The sequence below is a fragment of the Xyrauchen texanus genome, chromosome 32, assembly GCF_025860055.1.
Source record: "Xyrauchen texanus isolate HMW12.3.18 chromosome 32, RBS_HiC_50CHRs, whole genome shotgun sequence".
Taxonomy (NCBI): domain Eukaryota; kingdom Metazoa; phylum Chordata; class Actinopteri; order Cypriniformes; family Catostomidae; genus Xyrauchen; species Xyrauchen texanus.
In genome coordinates this window covers 3,211,643-3,236,588 of record NC_068307.1, presented here as the reverse complement: position 1 = coordinate 3,236,588, position 24,946 = coordinate 3,211,643, and the positions used below count along the sequence as shown (strand labels likewise).

The 24,946-nt window shown below is 39.3% G+C and overlaps 2 protein-coding genes and 1 pseudogene across 3 annotated transcripts; 1 reads left to right on the top strand and 2 right to left on the bottom strand.

The window, feature by feature from the left end:
* Nucleotides 1–11,803: 11,803 nt before the first annotated feature.
* Nucleotides 11,804–12,995, bottom strand: LOC127625748 (myelin and lymphocyte protein-like; annotated as a pseudogene).
* Nucleotides 12,996–13,415: 420 nt separating this feature from the next.
* LOC127625747 (putative nuclease HARBI1) lies at nucleotides 13,416–14,519 on the bottom strand. Its single transcript, XM_052101113.1, has one exon. It carries the CDS (start codon nucleotides 14,517–14,519, stop codon nucleotides 13,416–13,418), a length of 1,104 nt encoding a protein of 367 aa, XP_051957073.1.
* A 4,815-nt stretch (nucleotides 14,520–19,334) lies between these two features.
* On the top strand, nucleotides 19,335–24,792 carry LOC127626230 (post-GPI attachment to proteins factor 4-like). Of its 2 annotated transcripts, none has more exons than XM_052101865.1 (2): nucleotides 19,335–19,496; nucleotides 21,134–24,792. In XM_052101865.1, the coding sequence occupies exon 2, from the start codon at nucleotides 21,326–21,328 to the stop codon at nucleotides 22,514–22,516; it is 1,191 nt and encodes a 396-aa protein (XP_051957825.1). In that variant the 5' UTR covers nucleotides 19,335–19,496; nucleotides 21,134–21,325; the 3' UTR covers nucleotides 22,517–24,792. The 2 variants fall into 2 exon arrangements, with proteins under 2 accessions (XP_051957825.1, XP_051957826.1); XM_052101866.1 differs by having other exon boundaries at nucleotides 19,335–19,506.
* The last annotated feature ends 154 nt before the right edge of the window (nucleotides 24,793–24,946 follow it).

The following is a 24,946-nucleotide window of genomic DNA, read 5'->3' as shown; positions in this document are numbered from 1 at the left end:
TAATTTTGTTTTTGGTGGAAATCAACAGTGTGCCACTAATGCTGTCGAGTGAGCTGAACTTTGAACTCGGTATATTCTTTTAAGCAAAAACCAATTGGCATGTATCGATTTTTGGCCATTACCCTGATATTGCATTGCATGTAAACACCTTTAATGCCGTTCTTACCGGCTTAAAAGTGTTTTAACGTTTTGACGTCAAAAGAGGATTTGTTTGGTGGTTTTCAGCCTATTTCTCTGTATGTAAACACACGTATCAAAAACATGGTTCACCCAAAAATTATCATTGTCCTTTAGTCACCCTCAAGCCCATGTGACTTTATTGCTTCCATGGAGATTGGTTAGCCTCAGTCACCATTCAGTTTGACTGTGTATTTTTTCATACAGTGAAAGTCAATGGGTACGAAAGAGGCTAACATTTCCATAGAAGAAAATAAAAAGTCACACAGGGTTGGAACAACATGAAGGTGAGTAAATGATGACAGAATTTTCATTTTTGGGTGAACAATCCCTTAAACTCTGGTGCATTTTTGGGCTGCCACCCTCAATTTGAAACGCTTGCCATTCACACATACTATGGACTATTGGACTGTGGACTACATTTACATTTATGCATTTGGCAGACGCTTTTATCCAAAGCGACTTACAGTGCACTTATTACAGGGACAATCCCCCCGGAACAACCTGGAGTTAAGTGTCTTGCTCAAGGACACAATGGTGGTGGCCGTGGGGTTAGAACCTGTGACCTTCTGATTAACAGCCCTGTGCTTTAGCCACTACGCCACCACCACCCCGCATACTGTAGTCTCATTTTATTCCACTAGATGGCAGAAAGCACTAGATAAAATATTTGTTCTCTATCACATTCCATCACAATATACAGATCTGAAATGTAGGTGGCGCTCTAATGCATGTTTGCGCTCACAGATGTGCTCGTCCATAGACATTCAGTCTAATGTTCAGTTCAAGCACTACCCTCATCGTTTCATTGAATATCTCAGCCTCTGAGTGGACTACAAACTCAATCTAGGTGTCATTAGAGAGCTGAGATCCTCCCCTTTGTGATGATATAAAATGTTGTTAGTAGTCAAAAACATATTGTCTGATGATTTGATTTGCATACTTTTCCTTCTGGATGGAATATTTTGTTCTGGACATCGAAAATATAACTTTGGATTATTCATACAAGCAAGCTCACAAACAAGTACATTTTTTAGAAAACTGCCTAAGTTAAAAGTTACTTTATGATTCTTTTGAAATTATTTTGTTCTGTCGTATTATTATAGTACAAAATAAACCATACAGTCACACTCCTGAGAGTGAGAGCTTTCATTAGATATATGACATTTCCATTTAGGTGCGATGTAAAGGACTTTTATTTTGATATAAATATTAACACATTACCTCTAGGGATGCTAATTTTCAACGCGAATGTTTTGAGGCTTTACTTTGCTATTTGAAGTGACATAAATGCTCGGAAAAGTTCAGATTCTAAGCTTTCAAATGATACATCATATGCCTGAATTACTGTTTGTGTACGGAGACTTTAACATTTTAAGCGCAATCTTTTTTTGTGATATAGCACCCAGCTTTGGACCATACTTTCAGAAGGTTGACATATCCTGCTAAAACGTTTTAAAACATTTAGTTAATTCTTTTATAATTATCATGCATGCATTTTCATGCCCATATACATTGAGAAACGGCATGTAAAAATATATGGTTTACACTCCTAAATGTACACTTAGCTTATACATTTTAACCTAAAATCTTCCATAGACATATTGTGCATATTCACTACCCAAGAGAGTACCATCTCCATATACTGTTAGTGCATTCACATTCAAAATGGCATAGCATGAATTCATATAACTTGCACACTCTGTAAGGGCAACGTGATATAAAGCTGTTGGTCACGTTGGATGCTGAGTGGCAGAAGTATACTGTGCTGAGTTTTGATGTCTGTTGACTTGGCTCCATTGGAAGGGCAAATAAAAGCACACAGACTTGACAGCACATACCTTGTGAGTGTCTTAGGCTAAAAATGCAACATCCTATAAACATCATTGTTGCAATGGCTACATTTCTGTATGCCTATATAATAGCCAAGCTCTAACTGTGCTGGCAAACTATAATCTATTTGGCATCATCTATTTTCTGCCTGTGATTGTGTTAAGAGCTTTTATCCCAAAGTCACTATAAGATGTCTGGCAATAGCTCAGATCAATGTTTTCAGTCCTGCACTTAATAACAACCAAGAGAAGTGTTAAAGAACACTTCGGCAAGTAGTTTGTTGCTAATTTTAACACATAATCTGTTTACGAGGGCTTATGTATTGTGAATGTAATAGCCAGCACAGCACAGACCTTGTGTATGTCTTGAAAGACTAAATATTCAAAGCTAGAATGGCAGAATTTAACTAAGCAACCAGAGGATCTATTAGAGACAATGACTGTATGTTCATTTCCCACAGTTTCAAAACATTGCTCTGTTTGTTTAAGCCTCCCAATCAGTCTGACATAGCACCATTGCCTCAACCAAACGCGTACGATTGGGGCGGGACTATCTGTTTTTCTGACCAATAGCAGACCAGGGGAATGTTTGAAAGCAGTCCTTTATTCAGTTTGACGAATAACACTTCACCTTTAAGTCCCTGCTTTTATATATTATGTCTATGTTACATACATTTCCATCTGTTAACTCAGTTCCAGATTGTATGTTGCATATTAAATAAAACTTAGAATATGGTATGACTGAAGAGCGGGTGGTGGGTGGGGGGCTGGCTGGAATGATGCACACCCGGCCCCCAATCAGCCTGATGGGGCGTGCGAGGGATAAAGTGACGACAGTTCGAGAGAGAGAGAATTACTGGCAGCTGCCCTGTATGTGTTTGTGTGTGTCTTTTTATTTAATTAAATATTATTTATATTGCTAAGCCGGTTCTCGCCTCCTCCTTGCCCATCTAAACCCCCTTACATTGGTGCCGAAACCCAGGAAGGAGGAGCGATGCCCGTCGCAGAGTCCTCAACACTGCCGTCCACCCAGGGGAGCGCCGCTGCCACCATCCGGAGTAGCCCGACCGCCCGGACACGTGGAACGACCGCCATCCACGGGGCGAGTGGGGACTGGACTCCCTGACCGCATGGCGTGATGGAGCCATTGCCAGGGGTGGGGCAGTGCCCTGCTGTCCCTCAGAAACGCGGAGGGGTCAAGAGAAGACCGACGTCCGCCCTCCTCCCCGACTGCCTGGAGCGGTAGGGCCGCTGACAGGTGTGGAGGAGTATCCCCATGGGTCTGTCCACTGAGGGTCGGAGGACTGACTCTGGTCCACCTGGGGAGGAGCAGCTGCCATCCACCTGAGAGGGTGGAGGAGTGATCGAGGACCACGCGACAGCGCATCAGAGCTGCTACTCTCTCTCCTCTCTCTCTCAGTCGCTCCGTGTTGGCCTTTTCCCTCACCTATTTAGTTTTTTTTGTTCTTGTTGTTTTTCCCCTCCTGTCTCCTCCCAGGTCAAGGAAGGCGGGGATGACCAGCCAGCAGACGGGTGTGCAAGGTATGCCCCTCCCCAGGAAAAGAGGGGTGGGGATGTACGTCTTGCCGGGGGCTCCCCGGCCTGAGGTAACGCCAGGAGGAGGAGTGTAGAGCAGAGGAGGGCGGGGCCGGGCTGGAATGATGCACGCCCGGTCCTCAATCAGCCTGATGTGGCGCATGAGGGATAAAGGTGGCTGGTGACGACAGTTCGAGAGAGAGAGAATTACTGGCAGCTGCCCTGTGTGCATTTGTGTTGGTCTTTTTATTTAATTAAATATTATTTATATTGTTAAGCCGGTTCTCGCCTCCTCCTTGCCCATCTAAACCCCCTTACGATGACATTACCAAATTGTATGGATTTATTCAAACTGATCTCATTAAAATGATTTGACTGTGGTGTCATTTTTGCTAAATCGCATTACGTGGTTCATTACACATATTGCGACAGTTCCGAGGTGAAATGTCCACTGTGTGGCGCTAAAAGAGAGTTAAATGTTCCCCGAACAGATGAGGTTTTTAAGGTAAATGCTCTATCGAGTTTTAAATCAACAAAACTGACCTCCCTACCCTAAACCTTAAAATTAAACCTAACCAATAGTGTCAGCGTTATTTTTTGGTGCTTATATGATACTTTCATTTACATTTATGCATTTGGCAGATGCTTTTATCCAAAGCAACTTACAGTGCACTTATTACAGGGACAATCCCCCCGGAACAACCTGGAGTTAAGTGCCTTGCTCAAGGAAACAATGGTGGTGGCTGTGGGGATCGAACCAGCAACCTTCTGATTACCAGTTTACCAGTACGGTGGTTTAGACCACTACACCACCACCACCACTCCATCTCACGTGTTGACTCACGTGCTCTTCAAGACTCGTATCCCGGTCCTTTACGTCACAAGTGCAGCGCTCTATCAGTTGCGCTTCTGGGCAATTTGATCATACTCGAACAAGCTTGAAATTGGAGCTGGTTGTAATCCAAACAAGAAACTTTAGTCATGCGTCATAGTAAAAGTGTTTAGATGTTATAAGATATCATTGTGTGAGGAACAGAGGGAAAAGTAAGTGTTTATGAACTGATATTCTTACATGTTGCTCGATATGCACAACTAGAAACCTACAAATGATTTTGCAAATATGTAGGTGTATTAACATGATTTACAAATACAATGCAAGACTGGACTGTACAAATTCACTCTTGACCAATTTGGCCCAATTTTCCATCTCTGTCGCTGTGTGGTGTTTCTGCTCTCGTGTGTTGTACGCTTTTACACATCAAATCTGCTGAAATGTCAAAAGCTTCAAAAGACAAAAAGATTGATAGGACAGAGACTAGGCATTGTAATACTGCCAAATTGGTGGCTTGTCTAATGTTGGAAAATTGGTCATTTCAATAAGAAAGCCACTCTTTGCATTAGAGGAGCATAGAAGATTTCAGTCCTGAAAATGACAGAAATGGCAGCTGTACTTTTCCTGATGGCAGAGGAATCATCTAAGCTGGATTTATACTGAGCTCCTCTGATCCTGGATTGTGGGAATTCAAAATAATGAAATTAACAATTACAGTCAGTACAGCTTCTCGTTATCAGACATTGAAACAGAGGAATCTGCATTTGGATTTCTAAATAAAATACTTGGGGTGTTTTATGACAGCTCATCATTATATAATCCCAAATGTCATTATGTCACATTTGAAAATGTACGCTTTAAATTTATTTTTTTATTTTTACATTTATATGCAAATATATTTATTTATTTTAATATTGTCAGACTTGTTCCTCCATAAACAGTTTCTGTTAGCCATGATGCAAAACTATCCACTTCCTCAGATGTCAAAATCTGTCTAGTACTTTTATTTCTTGTCATGCAAACATTAAACTTTAACGTTTCTCAGTAAAACATGCATTCAACTGTGAAACTCATGTACACAGAATGTGTGTTATATATTTCATAAAGCTAGAAGGCGTTAGAGTATTATTTTTGGTGAGCTTCCAATCCAAATTTAATTTCAATGAGTCTTTTTGCCTTTTTTATATTCATTTTTATAGCCATTCTTTGAGTCTTCATACATTTACTCTCGTTAATGATTTATTGAGTTTGATATGTTTTATATTTTAGTTCTTACACTCCAAAAAAACATAACACATTTCCATCTAATTGAATTGTGTAATCTTTAACGAAATTCAATTAATAAAACAATATACTTTCTTTTTTTATTTTTTTTTTTTGGTTAAACTTCATTCAATTCAAATTTATGGAAATTTTTTATGAAACTGAAAACTTTTGTGTGTGTGTGTGTGTGTGTGTGTGTGTGTGTGTGTGTGTGTGTGTGTGTGTGTGTGTGTGTGTGTGTGTGTTTATGAGGGTCACAAAGGGTGCCCTGTCTTAAAGGAACAGTTCACCCAAAAATTAAAATTCAGTCATTGTTTACTCACCCCTGTGTTGTTATTACCCTTTATGACTTTCTTTCTTTTTCTGAACACAAAGGGAGAAATTGTGAATGATTGTTGTGCTCAGTGATGTCATACAATGGCAGTTTATGGTGACCACCTTTTCAAACTTCAAAAGGACACAAAAGTATAATTCAGAAGTCTAATAAATTATTCATGAGACACATTATTGTTATGAAAGTATACGATAAGATTTGATGAGAAACAAACTGAAATCTAATGTATTATTTAGTGAAAATGTTCCCTGACCGTTGATCTCCTGTGTGCGTTCATGATAGGGCACATTAGCAAAAGTTCATGCAGCCCGCTCATGATATTGGGGCGTTCAAGCGAAATCTTGTTTTGTTTATCTAAAAGCAGGTCCTCCACAGCGATTGCGACATCAGAACACAACACAGCTGAACACAAAACAGAGAACAGAACTTACTAAACATGTCTGAAGAGTTTGTAGTCAATGAATTGATGCATTTCTATGTCCAGCCTTTTTTTTTAACGTTTTTGGACCGGTGCCAGTTCACAGTGGATGGAGTTAATCACGCGATGCTGAAAATTGAAAACAAGCGATCGATAGAATGTTCCGTCGCTCATCGAGGTTGGTTAGGACAAAAACTCTGATTAACACAGAAAATATACTTTTTATCGTGTGTTGTTCACTGTCAGGTTAGGACATGGTGTGACTATGGCTGCCTGTAGCCTCCTCTATGATTCTGTTTGAATTCCGAATACTCAAAAAAATAAGGCTGGGCATAGAAATGCATAAATTCTTCGACTACAAACTCTTCAGACATGTTTAGTAAGTTCTGTTCTCTGTTTTGTGTGCAGCTGTGTTGTGTTCTGCTGTGGAGGTCCTGTTTTTAGATAAACAAAAACGGGTCTTTGCTTGAACGGCTTCGTAAACTGTTGCTCTCGTGCCCTATCATGAACGCGCACAGGAGATCAACGGTCAGTGAACATTTTCATTAAATAATACATTAGATGTCATTTTGTTTCTCATCAAATCTTATCATATACTTTCAGAACAATCATGAGTCTCATGAATAATTAATTAGACTTCTGAATTATATTTTTGTGTCCTTTTGAAGCTTGAAGAGGTGGTCACAATAAACTGCCATTGTATGACATCACTGAGTGCAATTGTTTTCACAATTTGTGCCCTTTGTGTTCAGAAAAAGACCAAAAGTCATATTGGGTTATTTCAACACAGGGGTGAGTAAACAATGACTGAAATTTCATTCTTGGGTGAAGTAATCCTTTGATGTATTTGTTTTTATGCTAAAGTTTTAGACGTGTGCAATTTGTTTCCTTAGGTTCATTTTCATTTTGTTTATAATTTAGAAAATAGAATAATAATAATTATAAATACTAACATGTTCTCTCTGTATGTTGTTTGTGTACAGCGAAACTGCTCTGGGAGAAAGGCTCAAGGGGTGCATGGGGAGAGGCTGTGGTTTCGGGGGTTACAAACACACTAATGGGAGGCCACCACATGGAGTTTTGCCCAAAAATGAGGATGGGTATTGAATTAAAGCATTACCAGACATGTAGTAAAACACCAGCCAGAAAATGTCTACACGTTGGGAACACATCTTGAGTCTTATCCATGTTGAAGTTCCACTAGATCAACTATTTTTAACCATGAATCCAAAACGTCAAGCACTGGGTGACTAAGGAACAGGCTCTGAAGTATTTTAGATTACTGGTGACAATCACACCTTCCAAAGCTATTTTTCCTTTGTTCATCTCCTCTTCCACTCAAACATGTTCTTAAGTGCAAAATACACTGTAATACACACTTAAATAGGCCTATATTAGCAATCAAAGTAACATGCCAATCCTCCTCTTCAGCATGCACGTGCATGTCTCATTCTAGATTGCATTCAATATGTTGGCAAGTTACGTCACATAAACTGCATTGAATTAAGGAGCATTCATGATAAAAACAATGAGGGCTATAATTGATGCTTATGCACAATACCCTCTAGTGAACAAAACCACTAAGTTGCCCTATGGCGCCTGCTTTTTATGAATGGTGTTCTCTGCATGGTGCTATTCAGGTTTAACTTTGAAGTGTCTGTCTGTAACCCTCTATGGACATTTATAAATGTTACATGTAAATCCAGGCAGTTTTAAGATTAAAACAATGATGACCGATAGCTTTTCGGTTTTATATATTTAAATATGGCCTATTTAAATAAAGGGAGAAGGGCTGACATTTCAGACAGTCCCTTACTATACTGGCCACAGTTTAAGTGCGTTTTAGCACAATGTGTGCTCTTTTCAGATGGTCCCTTACCATGTCACTGTTTCAGCACATTTTAGCACAATGTGTGGTCTTTTCAGACAGTCCCTTACAATACTGTCCCCAGTTTCAGCACGTTTTAGCACAATGTGTGTCTGTTCAGGTGGTCTCTTACCATACCACACCGTCCCCAGTTTAAGCACGTTTTAGCACAATGTGTGGTCTTTTCAGATGGTCCCTTACAATACTATCCCCACTTTAAGCACGTTTTAGCACAATGTGTGCTCTTTTCAGATGGTCTCTTACCACACCGTCCCCAGTTTTAGCACGTTTTAGCACAATGTGTGGTCTTTTCAGGTGATCCCTTACCATATCACACTAGCCACAGTTTTAGCACGTTTAGCACAATGTGTGATCTTTTCAGGTGGTCCCTTACCATACTGTCCCCAGTTTCAGCATGTTTTAGCACAATGTGTGGTCTTTTCAGACAGTCCCTTACAATACTGTCCCCAGTTTCAGCATGTTTTAGCACAATGTGTGGTCTTTTCAGATGGTCTCTTACCATACCACACAGTCCACAGTTTTAGAAAAATGTGTGGTCTTTTCAGATGGTCCCTTACCACATCATCCATAGTTTTCTGTATTATTTGTAGTTGTTCGTCATACTTCCGTTTTTTTGTCCCATTGTGTTCACTTCACTTGAGTAAATGCCAGTAAGTGCGTTAACATGTACATTCTTACATCGATTATACTTAATAAGATAACAACATATGTGGTCATGTAAACACATGAAACACATTACATTTTGTTATCTAACAGTACAATGGCATTAATGCATTTTTTAAGTGTGGCCTAAATACCCAAATACATTTAGGGGCCATTGTAAATACCATAGGATATCAAAGTCACAGGATGATACACCTCCCATACACTCATGAATTAAATATGAGGTACAGTTCACTGACATCCTCACCCTATTGTCCTCTGTCACATACAAGCGTGAACTCACATTCCCTGTGTCCCACCCTCACCAACACTTGCATACCAAACCTTTTAAGAGCAGGATAGACCAGTTCTATTCTTGTAACAGCAGGATGAAAGTAATTGAATCAGCAAAAACAGAAACACAATTGCACATGCTTAGAAAACAAACAGACACACTAAAACAAACCTCGTATCAACCCAAGTGCCAAGTGGTACCAATGCACAAACCATCCAAGAGTGTATGGAGATCTGCACATCTGCAGTTACTAGGATTGTTTATCAAGTATCATTAGCACTATTGCTCATACTATTACCCACATAGCAACACCTTGGCAACTGCCTAAAATGCCTTTGCATAACCTGATAGCACACGTACATCCCCCATGCATCTATTTTATTTGAGGGTTTACATCTGGAAGATTTATTATTTAGATTGTTTGCTCATCTGCAATAGATTTACAAGTGTATGTTTCCTCTCAAATGTCAATCAGACATTCAGCAGATGTCTTTGAGATGTTTATGACTTCGAATCTTTGTAAATCTGATCTTTTTAAGATGTTTAGCAGATGCTAATTAGAATGCGATGCTTTCCGGAGGAAACACTCAGACATCTCGGATATATAAGGGTGCTATCTAGATAGTGGCAGCAAGCTTTATGTTGTTATTGCAGGTGATTAGTTTATGAATGTGTTTATTTAACCTGTGGGGCATGAGAGGTTTTATTGCGGTGGGGATTTTGATTCATCCCAGTGACACTTCAAATTCAATTCATTCAAATCTTTTGACTCACAGGTTGTTCACCGAGATTCGTTCAGTGACTATGAAAGTGGTAAAAAAGTATGCCTACAATGAGTGAATCATTGAATCATTGATTCAAATGATTCATTTAAAACACAGAATCATTATTAACCAAAACAATGGAGTATCTTTGGTTCGTGACTCTTTGTAATTGAAGGAGTCTTTAAAGTGAACGAATCGTTCTTGTTCACGTTAAAGACTCTTTCAAAAATGCTGCTTAGGAAGTGAAAACAACTGGACAAAAACAAAAATAATAGTTTTAATATTTACACATTTCAATTTAATAACAAAATCCGATCAAAGTTAATTGAGTAATCTTTAATCAAGATAAAAATAAAAAAATAAATATTAAAAACAAGCTAAAATATTTTTTGAGTGTTTATGTTTATGTAGATCAAATGCATCGAAATATCAATGTATAATATTTGTTTTAACAGTTTTATATGAAAGTGTTATATTCATTGCACACTTAAAGTGGCAAATAAAATGTTTATTTTTTATTTTTGTCATTAACCATGCCTCTGTAGTTTCATTCCTTTAAATGTCCGACCATCAGGGATGGATTACCGACCGGGCCAATGGGGCCAATGGGGCCAGTGCCCATGGGCCTTTGCCTCCGCTTCTGAGACCGTCAATCCGCGCATCTTTTCACGTGACTCGTTGTGCATGACACCGCGGAGACTCACAGCATGTGGAGGCTCATGCTACGCTTCGCGATCCACACACAACTCACCACGCCCCATTGAGAGCAAGAACCACTAATCGTGACCACGAGGAGGTTACCCCATGTGACTCTACCCTCCCTAGCAACCGGGCCAATTTGGTTGCTAGGGAGAGCTGGCTGGAATCACTCAGCACGCCCTGGATTCAAACTCACGACTCCAGGGGTGATAGTCAGCGTCAATACTCGCTGAGATACCCAGGCCACCATCTAATTTTTACACCATAATATCTCAAAATATTGTTTTAATACATAAGATTTTGTTATGACAACAAAATATGTTGTTTTCATTGCATAATATCTCATTATAATGAGGAAAGATTTGGTTTTCATGTCATTATATATCGTTTTGTTTTTTTAATACATAATATCTCGTTATTAAAAGAAACATTATTATGGCATAAGTGTGTAAAAAAAAGAATAAGTACATGGCAGCATTTCACCACCGTAACGGAAGGATGATGAACATACAATACGGATTATGCATGCATCATACTAAAAAACGAATCATGCATACATTGGGCATTCTGACCTTTTGGTTGGTCAACAGTTTCTCATTTATCGCCATCCAACCAGGGAAGAGGGGGCTATGATGTTTTGCCTTCTGACCGGAGGCATCAGATGTTTCTGGGGGTCACAAGGACAATCTAGAGGGGCAGTTTTGTAAGCAAAAGTGTAAAAACATTAGGGCAATAATGTAATTTCTGTTAGAACAGCAACCCTCCGTTTATACTCATCCAGCTTGACTCCAAGATGAGAAAACTCACTTCACAGATTATTATTTATTTATTTTACTATATTGATCAAAATGACATATAATATATACCAGTGGCAAAAATAGTTTACAAAAGAAATATAAGCAACAAGGCAGTTTAAATACAAATACATAGTTTGTACAGATGACAGTGAGAAGACTCGATTATCAATCTACTATCACATGAACGATTATGCATACAATGAATGCCATAGGCCATTTGTTTGCATGTTAAACCGGTGCAAACATCAACATAGCATTCCTTAAAGACAGTGCAACAATCATGTCTGACATCTATTAGATGTGTTAAACAATTGAGCATTGACATTTTAGAAGGATTTCCATCTGATGGCTGAGAAAAAGACGTGGATCACATACAGTAAAGTGTTGAAAAAGGAAAACACCTGAAATTAAAGAGACAACATTAGTTACCATATTAGTGTGGTACATTGTCAAGATGCTGAATGTCTCGTCAGTTTTTCAAGCTCTACTATTACATAATTGCATACTTGTTTTAAATGGTAAATGGTCTGCACTTATATAGCGCCTTTTAAACATTAGCGGTATTCAATGCACTTTTACTGCGTCTCATTCACCCATTCACACACCAATGACGGCAGAGCTGCCATGCAAGGTGCTAGCCTGCCATTGGGAGCAACTTGGGGTTCAGTGTCTTACCCAAGGACACTTTGGCATGTGGAGTCACATGGGCCGGGATTCAAACCGACCAACCCTGCGATTAGTGGCCGGCCCGCTCTACCACCTGAGCCACAGCCGCCCCAGTAAGACAAAACAGTGTGGCATTATGGATTTGACCTTTGTTTAAGTTCATATAACACGATGAACTCACCACAGCAGCTATGTCCAGCTTGTAAAAAAGTGAGCCTCTGTCTCCGCCAATTCCATTGTTGTCAGAGGTTATCATAGCTAGAAGCACAGATGAGCTGAGATAGAGGAATGCCGCAAATCCATGGTATGCTACATTCTGCACAGAAACAAGAGGAGGGACAATTAAGGAAATGCCTCAAACTTGTTTACCCTGATAAGGTAAAAGTGCTGATTTCATGGTGAATGAACACATTGTATTGCATAAATAAAGGCACTTGCTTTTAATTATAATACAAATTCTCTTTGCACTTTTTCTACCTCTCCACATATTACATCTGCTTTGTATGCTGTATTTGACTCTTATTCAGTTGTACTAATATTGTGAGTAGAGAAGTGGTAAAAAGGGGAGAGGCTGAGAGATGTCTGTATGAGAGAGAATGAAAAAGGGATAAAAAGAGAGAAAGGGGAATGGATTAGTGGAGAGAAGACGTTGGTATGGACCTACCGCGCCTGCACAAGAGCTTTTGTTATGATGTGTATTAGGAATATCATCATCCAGAGGAAAGTCACGATAAAACAAAAAAGTGACACAGCCATCACGTATGCTTGGGGGTTGTGAGGGGAGATAAACGTAGATGCTACCAGGCACCACACCAGTCCGCCAAAGACCTGGGCTGCGTTTCCCAAAAGCATCGTAAGCCTAAGAAGTTCGCAAAAACGATCGTACGACTGATCTTAATATGTCTGTTTCCCAAAAGCATCGTAACTTAAGTAGCACTTGAAAATCTTCATAGAACTACGAGTGCTCTGGAGTAATCGTTAATCCCCAAGTGCATCGTAAGAAGACAGATTTATGAGATCTCCTGCAGGACAACCGGCAGATTACACTTTTTATCTAGATTTAACAGATTACACTGCAACGTGAGTATAATATAAGGTTTTGATTGTACTTTATTGTAATCGTGTTTTGTTTAAATTAATTTATAAATGAAATAATTAAAAAGGGAAGAAAAAATAGAAATACACATCTAAATTAAATTAATGAACAAAAAAATTCATAAAATAAGTAATGTGGAAAATATGCTTCAAAGACTGGCCGAAATAGGGATGATTTCAAAAAAATCTGTCAATGACTTGCTGACGTGCATGAAAACCAGCCATGTATTGGGCATTTCTTGGTTGGTCATGTGGTCCCATGCCATCTTCGTCCTCCACCTCCTCCATCTCCTCCACCTCTTCATCTTCCTCCCTGTTTAGTAAGGGCACTCTCATCTGCACTGCAATGTTGTGCAGCATAGCTGTTACTATTATTACTGCACAGCACTTTTGTGGAGCAAACAAAAGACCACCGCTGGACTGGTGAATTGCCCGAAAGCGCATCTTCCACCTTCCTATTGTGCGTTCCACAATACTACATGCAACACGGTGTGACTCGTTGAAATTTGTCTCCCTGTTATTCATAGGGTTAGCCACAGATGTGAAGAGATATGGCCTCAGTGGGTAACCACTGTCCCCAAGCAGCCTCCACTGTCCCTGTGAGTTTTGTGCCTCCTGACCCACAGATGAATTGGTGAATATGAAGGAGTCGTGTGTGCTTCCGGGCCACCTTGCCACAATGTCTGTGATCAAACCCTTATGGTCACAGACCACCTGGCAGTTGATAGCTGCATAGCCTTTTCGGCATATATATACATGGCCATCCACAGATGGTGTAAGGATCGGGATCAAGGTACCATCGATCACTCCAATGACCTGTGGGATGTGATGATGTGTTAAAAAATACTGTTGTATTTCTGTGATGTCCTGTCTTGATGCTGGAAATTTAATGTGTTCCGCAGCAAGTGGAAGTAATGCATTGGTGACCGCTTGAACAGCTCTTGAAACTGATGACTTACTTAGTCCAAGCCCATCACCAAGTACCTGGAGAAAACTGCCTGTTGCATAGAATCTCAAGGCTGATAGGAGTTGGACTTCAGGGGACAAGGCAAAATTTCTCCTGGTGGCACACATCAGCTGAGGTCCAATGCTATTTAGCAGTTGGGCTATTTGTCTTCTTGGCAGACGGTATCGCCTAATTATAGCCATGCCATCAAGGCTATCCAAGCGGTTTTGATGCTGTCTGACGAAGGCATTTAAAGTCACCAATCTACTTCGTGGTCGTCTCTGTCTTTGTCTTTCTCTGACCCTCAATTGAAGAACACGTTGTAGTGCAGCCATGATTTCCTCTGAAAGTCTAGTGAGGTGTAAACTCTATACTAATCCTAGCTTAATTGAAGGAACCATGTGATGATTATCAGGCTGTGATAATGTTCACATATCCCACTGCCTATCATCAATTTCAGTAATGACATTAGCCCCTACATTGAAGAAAGTGAAGGTGTGGCATGCTTAGAAATTGTATAGATTACATATTCCTTTAATCTATCCTCTGTTCATAATGATGAAAAGTTGTGCTTCTTATAAATATGTATACATAGAACAGTACTGGTAAAACATGTCTTTTTTGTCTATACCTGTAGAAATGTATTGGCTAGATGAAGTACATACTGTACATGTATATTTGTGCTATCTGTCACGCTAAATATATAGACTTTATATATTAATAATATTGAAACTTAAATGCTTATGTCTGAAAATAATCATCAACCATTAGCCATTTACTTCAGAAACACTTGGAAGAACTCATAACAATTATTATAGTATTTCATATGGCCTTAGGCCTTGTGTGCATGGTTCAACAAACACATGGACATAAAAAACATTGCATCTAGCTTTATTAATAAAAAACATTGTATAGTTTTATTAATTTGGGCTATTCAGTTCCCCATGACCTGCAAAAGACATTGTACAGTGGGATGAGTCATAACTACATATAGAAAACATTTCACATTGCACAAGAAATGACTGAAACTTCATGAATCCTCATTGAACAATAAATCACATTACCTGTGTCTTCTGGCAAGATAATTGGCACAGAAATTGAGGGCCTTGCAAAACTCATCTCATCTAGTGCAAGCCTCCTCTCTTTTAAGGCCAGCTTGGCCTTCTTGAGCTCAATGAGCTGCTGTTGAAAGTTGTTGTCTCTCTCATTGGCTTCTTGAAGACACTGCCTAATGTCTTTCAAGACATCTAGCTTCTCCCTCTCCAGCTGCACTAGGTCCTGACTACAGCTACAGACATTCTCAAACTGCTGAGGTGTTGTGGCTGCAGTCTGGAACACTGAAGATGGAGGCTGAGGCCTGGGAGGGTTGTTTGGAGGACTAGGAGATGGTAGGTGCTGGGAGATGGCAGATGAAACTGATGGTTCCTCTGAGCATGAAGGACCTGACTCAGGCTCAGGCTCAGGCTCAGGTTGAGTTATCCCTACTCCTCCATGGATGTCAATACCCCCACTAATGCCATCTGAAGCACTTGTGCCAAGTATTGACAATGCCTTTTCTTCCTCTGCTGTGAGACGGGGGGACTCATTGGTACCACCACCAGTTTTTTTTTAATTGCAATCCTCTGCAGTGCCCTCTTCCTTTTTGCCAGGCTTGCAAAATCCTGCCACTTCTTGCGGACCTCCTTCCCTGATCTTTGAACACACCTGGTTGCAGTTAGTTTGGTAGCAATGTCCTCCCAGATGTTTTGTTTTTCTTTATTTGTATGGTGTCCTTTAAATCTGTTAAAAATAACATCTTTGTTTTGCTCTATCTCCTCTAAAAGGACATTAATTTAATCTTTTTGAAAGGTATCTTTTCTTGATTTTTTTTGTTCAGCCATTTTGTCAGTGCCTGTATTAGGTAGGTGCTTTATATAGACTTGTCTTGATTGCTAATCCACAACAGATGACAATTATTAGGTTAAACATTCAGAATACGATTCCATATAAGGTTATATTTCAGCACTTCTCAAATGGACAGCGACTCTTAAGTAGCACGTATAGTGCGTTCTCGCGCGTTCATGTTAAGTGCATTTTTGGGAAACGCGCGTGGAATTGCGGCGAGCGTTCGTAACCTTGCACGTAGAGAGCACTCTTAAGAGATAAGATACATCGTTATTGGGGAACCCGGCCCTGATCATTTAAAGAAGGAAAGTTTTCACTTTTCTGGAGGACTAAAAGTCTATTGCTTTAATATTGAATGGTTTTATGCTCACCAATCTAAACACACAGCCTCATTTTAATTCCCATCAAAATAATAATAATAATAATAATAAGGCTGCCTCTGGCTTGACATCAGTTTTTGTGATAACTAAATGGAGTGTATCATAAATGAATAAAATCTAATAATTTTAGAACCACTTGCAACAGACAACTATTTCATACCTAACATGTTCTTGCTCTCAGCTAGACACCACTCGGTCCGGTCGGCGGTCATCTTTGGAACGTTCTTGGGCAGTCCGGGCAGCATAGGTGAATTACGGACCGGGCCATTGGGGCTAGTACCCAGGGGCCCTTGTACTACCAGGGGCCCAGGTGGACCCTGGGCTGCAAGGTCTCGTGGCCCATCTACTTTTATATATAGGTTATTTTTTAATATAGGCTTGAATATGTGGGGCCCACAGCTTATACAAGGCCCCCTCAATTGGGCCCTGTGACAATGAGGGCCCTCAGTCCTATTATAGAACCCTTTTCCCTTCCTGTTTCTAATTAAAAAAATGTAGCCACTCTTTAACCCTATAACTCCACATGTATCATATTTGATACATGAATTTCTAGAGCCTCTACATCATCAACATGATTAAAACATGTTATGTGCTGTGTACTAGAAGTTTCCATGCTATTCTGGAAGTAGAAGACCAAAGTGAAATATTTTCTGAAATGGCTACCTTCGCATTGTGATGCACTCATCTCTTTGATGTGAAATCTTTGCTGATTTGATAGTAAAATGAACAATAACGATAATATTTTACTTATATTTCAAAATGAGTATTTATTGAATTGAAGCAACATGTGCCCACTGAAAATGTCATTATTTTATAGACAAATTGTGTTGAAAATATGTGTATCAAATATGATACAACATCCATTCCATTCATGTCCACCATAATAAAATAAGCTTTATAAATACTGACATATAAAGTGTGATTTATTTTACATATGCAGCTTCCCCTGTCGTTATATAGATCTTATGTTTTTATACATATCTCATGGTTTGTTATTATAATGGGATCTTACTATAGATAAAAAGGTTTTACAATTGAACTTTTTCAAACAACAATATAGTGTTTGGTATATAAAACATGATAATTGATTAAAAAATGTCATATTGCATTTGAAGTGCTGATTGTAATGTCATACATTTCTATAGAGCAAGGAGAGGCAGTTGTCATGGCCAAATTCGAAATATTTGGCATGTCTGAAAAGCTCAGGTTGTACTCTTAAAATACACAAACTATATACCATTCATTGCTATAAGTGCATGTTTGGCCTACATTACCAAAATAACTTGGCTCTGGAGGGAGAAAAATAATATTTGTATATTTAATTTGGTGTGGTACAAAAGTACTGATTTAACTAGATACGTAAAATTTGTCGAGACTAAATATAATGTTGGTATTTAAATTGTTTTAAATAGTATATAAATAGGGGATGATCACTTCTGAATGGAACGCTGATGAGTTAGAAAAGAGCCAGAACTGCCTGAACTATTTGCCGAGATTCGCCAAACCCATGCATAGATGCTGTAAGAGCCTATTTTTATTCTTCAATATTTAAAGTGTTTGATGAATTTAAAATATTTCATAATGTATTATTTCCCCTTTAAATATATGCACTTTTACACATTTTGTTACATGCTTCTTTCTTTTGTTTTTTTTGCATGCATAATTTGTAGTATTTACATTGAGGTAAAATTTTTATGTATAACAAATGCTAAAATAGTTGAGCGGATTCTTTATCACATCTGTGCTGTGTGTTTGAATTAATCTGACTGTAAATAACAGAATGGGTGTTAAATAAGACTTAAATAAATATACAAAAATGGATTGTGTGGATCTCAGCTTTAAAAGATAATTAAATCTAAAAGATAATTGTCATAATAATCATAATCTGCCCCTGCTTGGCAGCTATTTTAGCTATGTAAACAAGCAGCATTCAAGTGCAGCTTCTATCTATTAAAATGGGCAAAGACCGAAATCTCCACAGCTGTTGGTCAAGATTACAATCAGCACAAAAACATGACAAAACTGACATCATACATTGCGCTTCTTCACCTCAGATTACGTTAAAAAAAAAAACGCCATTTTCCAGGGATGTCTTGTAAATGCGCATGCGCGTTCTCAAGTTGATTGACAGGCGATGTCTGTATCTATAAGGTGATTGGCTCTTTTACTTCTAAGGCGGGACTTCTTTTTCTATATCCGCCATATTGGGCGTTCCAATTTCTCACATTCATTTTAATAGGAGTTGCCCGTCTCTGCTAAATAGGCTCTGATACAGTGCAACGAATACAACAGAACGTACACATTGCCATCTAGCGCTTATATAGCAATTACATTGCTATGAAGGCGACCAAGATGGAAAATAAAGTGGACAGAATGGCCAGAAAACTTGAAACATAGATACTAATAGGCGTGGCTTATCGGCTCGCCGTTACGGTCGTTATAAATAATTATGATCCTATTGTAACTCTTGACAATGGTTAGCAAGTTTTTCCAGTGTCTCATCCAGACCGCTGCTTCGCAAGGACGAGTAATCACATGGTACCTGTTACTTTTGTAAGCGCTTTTAAAGATGGACAAATCACAATCGTTTACGGTTACTTGAAGATGTTTCAAGATGATGTAGATGTTTCTAATATTAGAGATTTCTGTGGCCTGATTAAAATTGTATGTCAGAAAATAATATCTGGAATTATTCGATTTAAACTTTTTAAATGTTTCCAATAATGTCATATATTTAAATGGGGCTCAACGCCAGACAATTCGTCTTTATGAGCCATCACGCGCCCCCTCGAGGAATTAAACACTCTGCAGCATTGAAAACAGTGAAACATTTTCCGCCCAATGTATTGTATGCGCATTTTATTCAGTTGTTACGGTAAGGAGGAGTTCAGTTGCTGTTTGTGCACGTCGATGATCAAGCATGATTTTAATTTGATGTACAGGACGATTCCGGAAAACTGAAAGAAGAAGAATAGTACGATTCTGGTGACCTGTTTCGCTCTTCTAATTAAGCAACTGAGTTAATGACACGGTTGCCGTAATATTAAGGTAATGCACGGTATGTTGTGTTATGCGTTTGACTTTTATTTTACTTAATATAACCCTTCTGGGTTGTGGTTTTCTTGTTGTTAAGCAATCCAGCAAGCAAAGTTAGGGAGTATCTCTAAAGCGTTAAAGGGACAAAGACCATTAAAAAGCAGATGATTCTCTGGTTATAAAAACACGGATGAGACGTTAAACAGAGGTCCTGACTCTCTGTAGTCATTAAAAATCCCAGGGCACTTCACGTACGTAAAAGACTGGGGTGTAAAATTCCCCCCATTGGCCCTTCTCAATCGTGACCTAATAATCCCCATCTATAAATTGCCTCTATAACTCTACTCTCTCCTTACCACCAATAGCTGGTGTGTGTGTGGTGAGCGTATTGGCACACTATGGCAGCCTTCACATCATCCAGGTGGATTCTGGAGGTCGAGGACAATCCCTTGTTCACTGTGTAAAGCGCTTTGAGCGCAGTGTCCGAAAAATCGCTATATAAATGCAACGGTCATTCATACTTTCATTATGTAGGTTTATACTGATGTAACGTAATAAAGTCGAACAAGTGAAGTAGAAATATATGACAAAAAAATAAACATTTGGATATGTTCTGATGTTGTAACACATGTACTATATACTCAACACCATACCACCTTACATCACTTTGTTTTTGGAATTGTAACTTTATATCATGTTTCATGATATTTTCAATATTAAAATGTATTTAACATTGTAATCATGTGACCTATTGATGTCCGACCCCCTGTAATGCATCTACACACACCTGGCTTACATCTTACGTCGCTTTGTTTATCATAATAAGTTTAAATGTATTTTACACAAATTTTAATGTGTCTGACTTCATGCAACGCTGTGCAGACTGATCAATGCCTGACTTAAGGCAGCGCATGTTGTTTAGAAATGTTGAAGTTTGAAACTTCTATTTCCGTAATCTACATCCTACTCGCCTACATACCTAAAAAACGTACTGCTTAAGAGGCTAAGATGTGTTTCCTTCTTTAAAAGCAGCACTGAAAGTACTTTGAAAGTATTTTGGACCAAGCGATGGTTTTTAAATATTAAATATTCAGAACTTCCTGGTCATGTGACATGATGATGTCATATCACATAAGATATATAGAGCTTTTCATCCATGACGTCAATTTGTAGGTGAACCTGGAAGTCTAATTTGCCATGTGTTCCCTCTGGATTTTCCTATGGGTTTATATAATAGGGTTTTTTGAACTTATGAGTTAGATAAGGTCTGTGGTTAACATTACATAACACACACATACCTCAAACGTGAATTTTGAAGCCGCTGTGTCTTTTTTTTTTTTCTGTAGTATTTAATTCAAAATGGTACAAAATTCACATTTGAAACCACATTATAAAAACCCATAAGAAAATCCAGAGGGAACCGATTGTGAAGTCTCTTCTGGGTTTATGGACCACAAGCTGAAGAGCTCTATTCAAAAACACCTACACCACATCTGACATGGCTTGGATTTTGAGAAACTACGAAACAAGCTTAATTTGTATTAAACCCGTAAAATTCCTTTTAAAAGCTAAATATTCTTTCAAAAATATTTTTTTTATTTCCAGCATTAACATATGACCCATGATCTGTGTGTCACTCTTTTCTATAGATATTGTTGGTGTATGAACAACTTGAAAAGGCTCATATGTGAGTGCTTCAGTGACATGTGGAGTGATTCTTCTGGAAGTGACTCTTTGGCTTGACTCCGGATCGTCCCACCTGTGCATCATACCAGTCACATCTGCTTTGAAAACTTAAAGCATAGAATTGTGCATTAAGATCTCAGTCTAAAAGGACACAGATGCCTAGATGGAGGACATGTATCAACAAGCATTTTCAATGGTCCAGCCCTGTAGCTCAAGGGCTGCTTTTGTGTGTTTTAACTTTTGGGGTGTTACTGCCTATATGCTGTCACCGTTTACTGTACTCATATTATTTTTTAAAAAGTGTGTATCTTGATTCATTGAGTGATGCTGCTCTTGAAGAGAGCTATAACAGAGGTCAGGAGGCCCTACTTTTCTGGGAGGGTGTGGACTCTAAAGAAAGCCCGAAGGACCCGACAGAAACGGTTGCTAAGGAACCAGATCTCTTGGTAACTGTTGTGACAGCCAGGAGAATGGAGGGGAGGGACTATCACTACCTGTTGCAGGTCACTCAACGGCTTGCATCACTCCTTAAGACTTGCGGTGATAAACCATGTGCTGAGGTAATGCTTTGTGATGTCGAAAGTGGGCCTTATTTGAACGAGGATGTCTGGCTTGTGGAGAAACAATTCCTGGTTGTTCGACGCTCTCCAGATGAGAGGACGAAGATTAGAGAAGTTTCAAACATCTTCGAAAAGGAGAAAAGAGATTATGTTTACTGCCTGAGGAAGGGATGGGACCTTATGAGGCCAAAAAACATAGTTGTCCTGGAGGATGATGCACTGCCAGGGACAGATTTTTTTCCATTGATTAAAAACTTACTCTCGCGGAAGTTTGCTCTCAACACTCTATACGTGAAGCTGTACCACCCAGAACGTCTGCAGAGATACTGGAATCCAGAGCCGTATCGCATTCTGGAATGGGTGGGACTTGGCATGTTTGGTGCAACAATCCTTCTCCTCATATTTTCCCACTGCACATCTCTATCTTTAACCCTGTCTTTTCCTCATTTTCTCTTTCTCACTCTTTATATAATGGCCATGGTTGAGCTAGCAGGGAGGCACTATCTCCTGGAGGTTAGACGCCTTTCACCCCAGCTGTATGCTGTATCACCTGCCACTGAATGCTGCACCCCCGCTATGCTCTTTCCAGGCAATGCTTCCATTCGAGCAGCAGAGTACCTGGATCAGGTTGTCTGTGCTCAGGGTAATGCAAAAGACATGGTGCTGTACAAGAAAGTCAGATCGACACCAGGAGAGAGGGCACATAGTGTCGAACCCAATGCGATCAAGCATATCGGAGCGTACTCCTCCGTCAGGATCAACCCCCTTCGACCCAAGTTAATTTGAAATCTGAAGGTTTTTATTTAAGGATTGTATGATAATTGACTGAATTTAGCACGTGCTCATACAGAACTGCAGCATAGTAACACAAAGCCTGAATTAGGGCCTTTCAAGTAAACCCAAAGTATACTTTAGTTTTGATTCGAATGCTTAAGCCCAAATAATAGCCCTTGGTTTTTTTTTTTTTTTTTCATTTTCTCCCCAATTTTGAATGCCCAATTCCCAATGTGCTCTAAGTCCTCTTGGTGGCATAGTGACTCACCTCAATCCACGTGGCGGAGAACAAATCTCAGTTGCCTCTGCATCTGAGACCGTCAATCCACACACAACTCACCATGCGCCCCACAGAGAGCGAGAACCACACATTACAGCGACCACTAGGTGGTTAGCTCATGTGACTCAACCCTCCCTAGCAACCGGGCCAATTGGTTGCTTAGGAGACCTGGCTGGAGTAACTCGGCATGCCCTGGATTCAAACTCACCACTCCTGGGGTGGTAGTCAGCGTCAATACACGCTGGGCTACCCAGGCCCCCCAATACTTGGCTTAAGCCCAAAGTATTCTTCGGTTTTGATGTGAGCGCTTCAGCCCGAAGTGTACTTTGGTTTGGTATACTTCGGTTTTGATGTGAATGCTTAAGCCTGAAGTATACTTCGGTTTTGACGTGAACGCTTAAGCCCAAAGTATTCTTCGGTTTTGACGTGAACGCTTAAGCCCAAAGTATACATTGGTTTTGACGTGAACGCTTAAGTCCAAAGCATACTTCGGTTTTGACGTGAACGCTTAAACCCAAAGAATACTTCAGTTTTGACGTGAACGCTTAAGCCCAAAGTATTCTTCGGTTTTGATGTGAGCGCTTCAGCCCGAAGTGTACTTTGGTTTGGTATACTTCGGTTTTGATGTGAATGCTTAAGCCTGAAGTATACTTCGGTTTTGACGTGAACGCTTAAGCCCAAAGTATACTTCGGTTTTGACGTGAACGCTTAAGCCCAAAGTATACATTGGTTTTGACGTGAACGCTTAAGTCCAAAGCATACTTCGGTTTTGACGTGAACGCTTAAACCCAAAGAATACTTCAGTTTTGACGTGAACGCTTAAGCCCAAAGAATACTTCGGTTTTGACGTGAACGCTTAAGCCCAAAGAATACTTCGGTTTTGATGTGAACGCTTAAGCCCAAAGAATACTTCGGTTTTGACGTGAACGCTTAAGCCCAAAGAATACTTCGGTTTTGATGTGAACGCTTAAGCCCAAAGAATACTTCGGTTTTGACGTGAATGCTTAAGCCTGAAGTATACTTCGGTTTTGACGTGAACGCTTTAGTCCAAAGCATACTTCGGTTTTGACGTGAACGCTTAAGCCCAAAGAATACTTTGGTTTTGACGTGAACACTTAAGTCCAAAGTATACTTCGGTTTTTGATGTGAATGCTTAAGCCCAAGAATAATTCGGTTTTGACGTGAACGCTTAGGCCCAAAGTATACTTCGGTTTTGACGCGAAGGCCCGTGCACGGCCTAGATTATCTTGACACGGGAACCGTCCTTGTCTGTGCACTTCTGGCACGATTCGTTTAAACTCTAACAAAACAAATGTACGTTTTTACATGCGGTTAGAAAAATTAGGCCACACGCGGTTAGTGCTTAAGCACTCACATCCTCAATGCAGACGCCTAGCGTTCACATCCAACTGAAGTATATTTTGGGCTTTTGTGTCTCTAATTAAGAAAGCATATCTGACCCTTTTCCATATACTTTCATTCATTTGGATATCAATAAAAAAACAGACTAGATTAGTACGATGAGCACTATAAAGTTTCATACATGTGATTCCTTGTTTGCTGCTGTTCCAGACACACAGCTGCTGCTAGAAGCTTTAAGAATGTGGTGTGTTTCAAACAAAGATGTTTGCTAAATAATGAAATGTGGGCTCTTTTAAAATCCACAGTGTTACAACTTTATATATTTTATATTAAATAAAGGTTTATTGTTGTTATAAGTATTCTATATTCACATTTGCTTCAGATATTCATATTTAACTATTGAGTTTATTTTACACACCAGAAATACAAATCTAGCAGTTTGAGCATCCTTTAAGATTATCTTTGAAGAAATCAAAGTTGGACAATTGTCCAAAAACATGATCTGAATTATAGTTTGGAAGATTTTTGCAATCTGATTGCCTCTAGAGTGCTGTTTGTCTTGTTGTAAGATTTATAAGATATCTTTTGTTTTATTTTCATCATGACTAAAATTATAAAGAGATGCTAATCTATTTATTTTTAAGTATCTATGGTTTTTATAGAAATAATTTGGTAAATTAATAAAAATAATGATTTAAATGGTTTGTCTCAATTTATTGTAATTGGCTATTCTCTCTCTCTCTCTCTCTCTCTCTCTCTCTCTCTCTCTCTCTCTCTCTCTCTCTCTCTCTCTCTCTCTC

Excerpts from the sequence above, each read along its gene's own strand:
- LOC127625747 (XM_052101113.1), bottom strand. The coding sequence starts at position 14,519 with ATGGCTGCACTACAACGTGTTCTTCAATTGAGGGTCAGAGAAAGACAA.
- LOC127626230 (XM_052101865.1), top strand. The coding sequence starts at position 21,326 with ATGCCTAGATGGAGGACATGTATCAACAAGCATTTTCAATGGTCCAGC.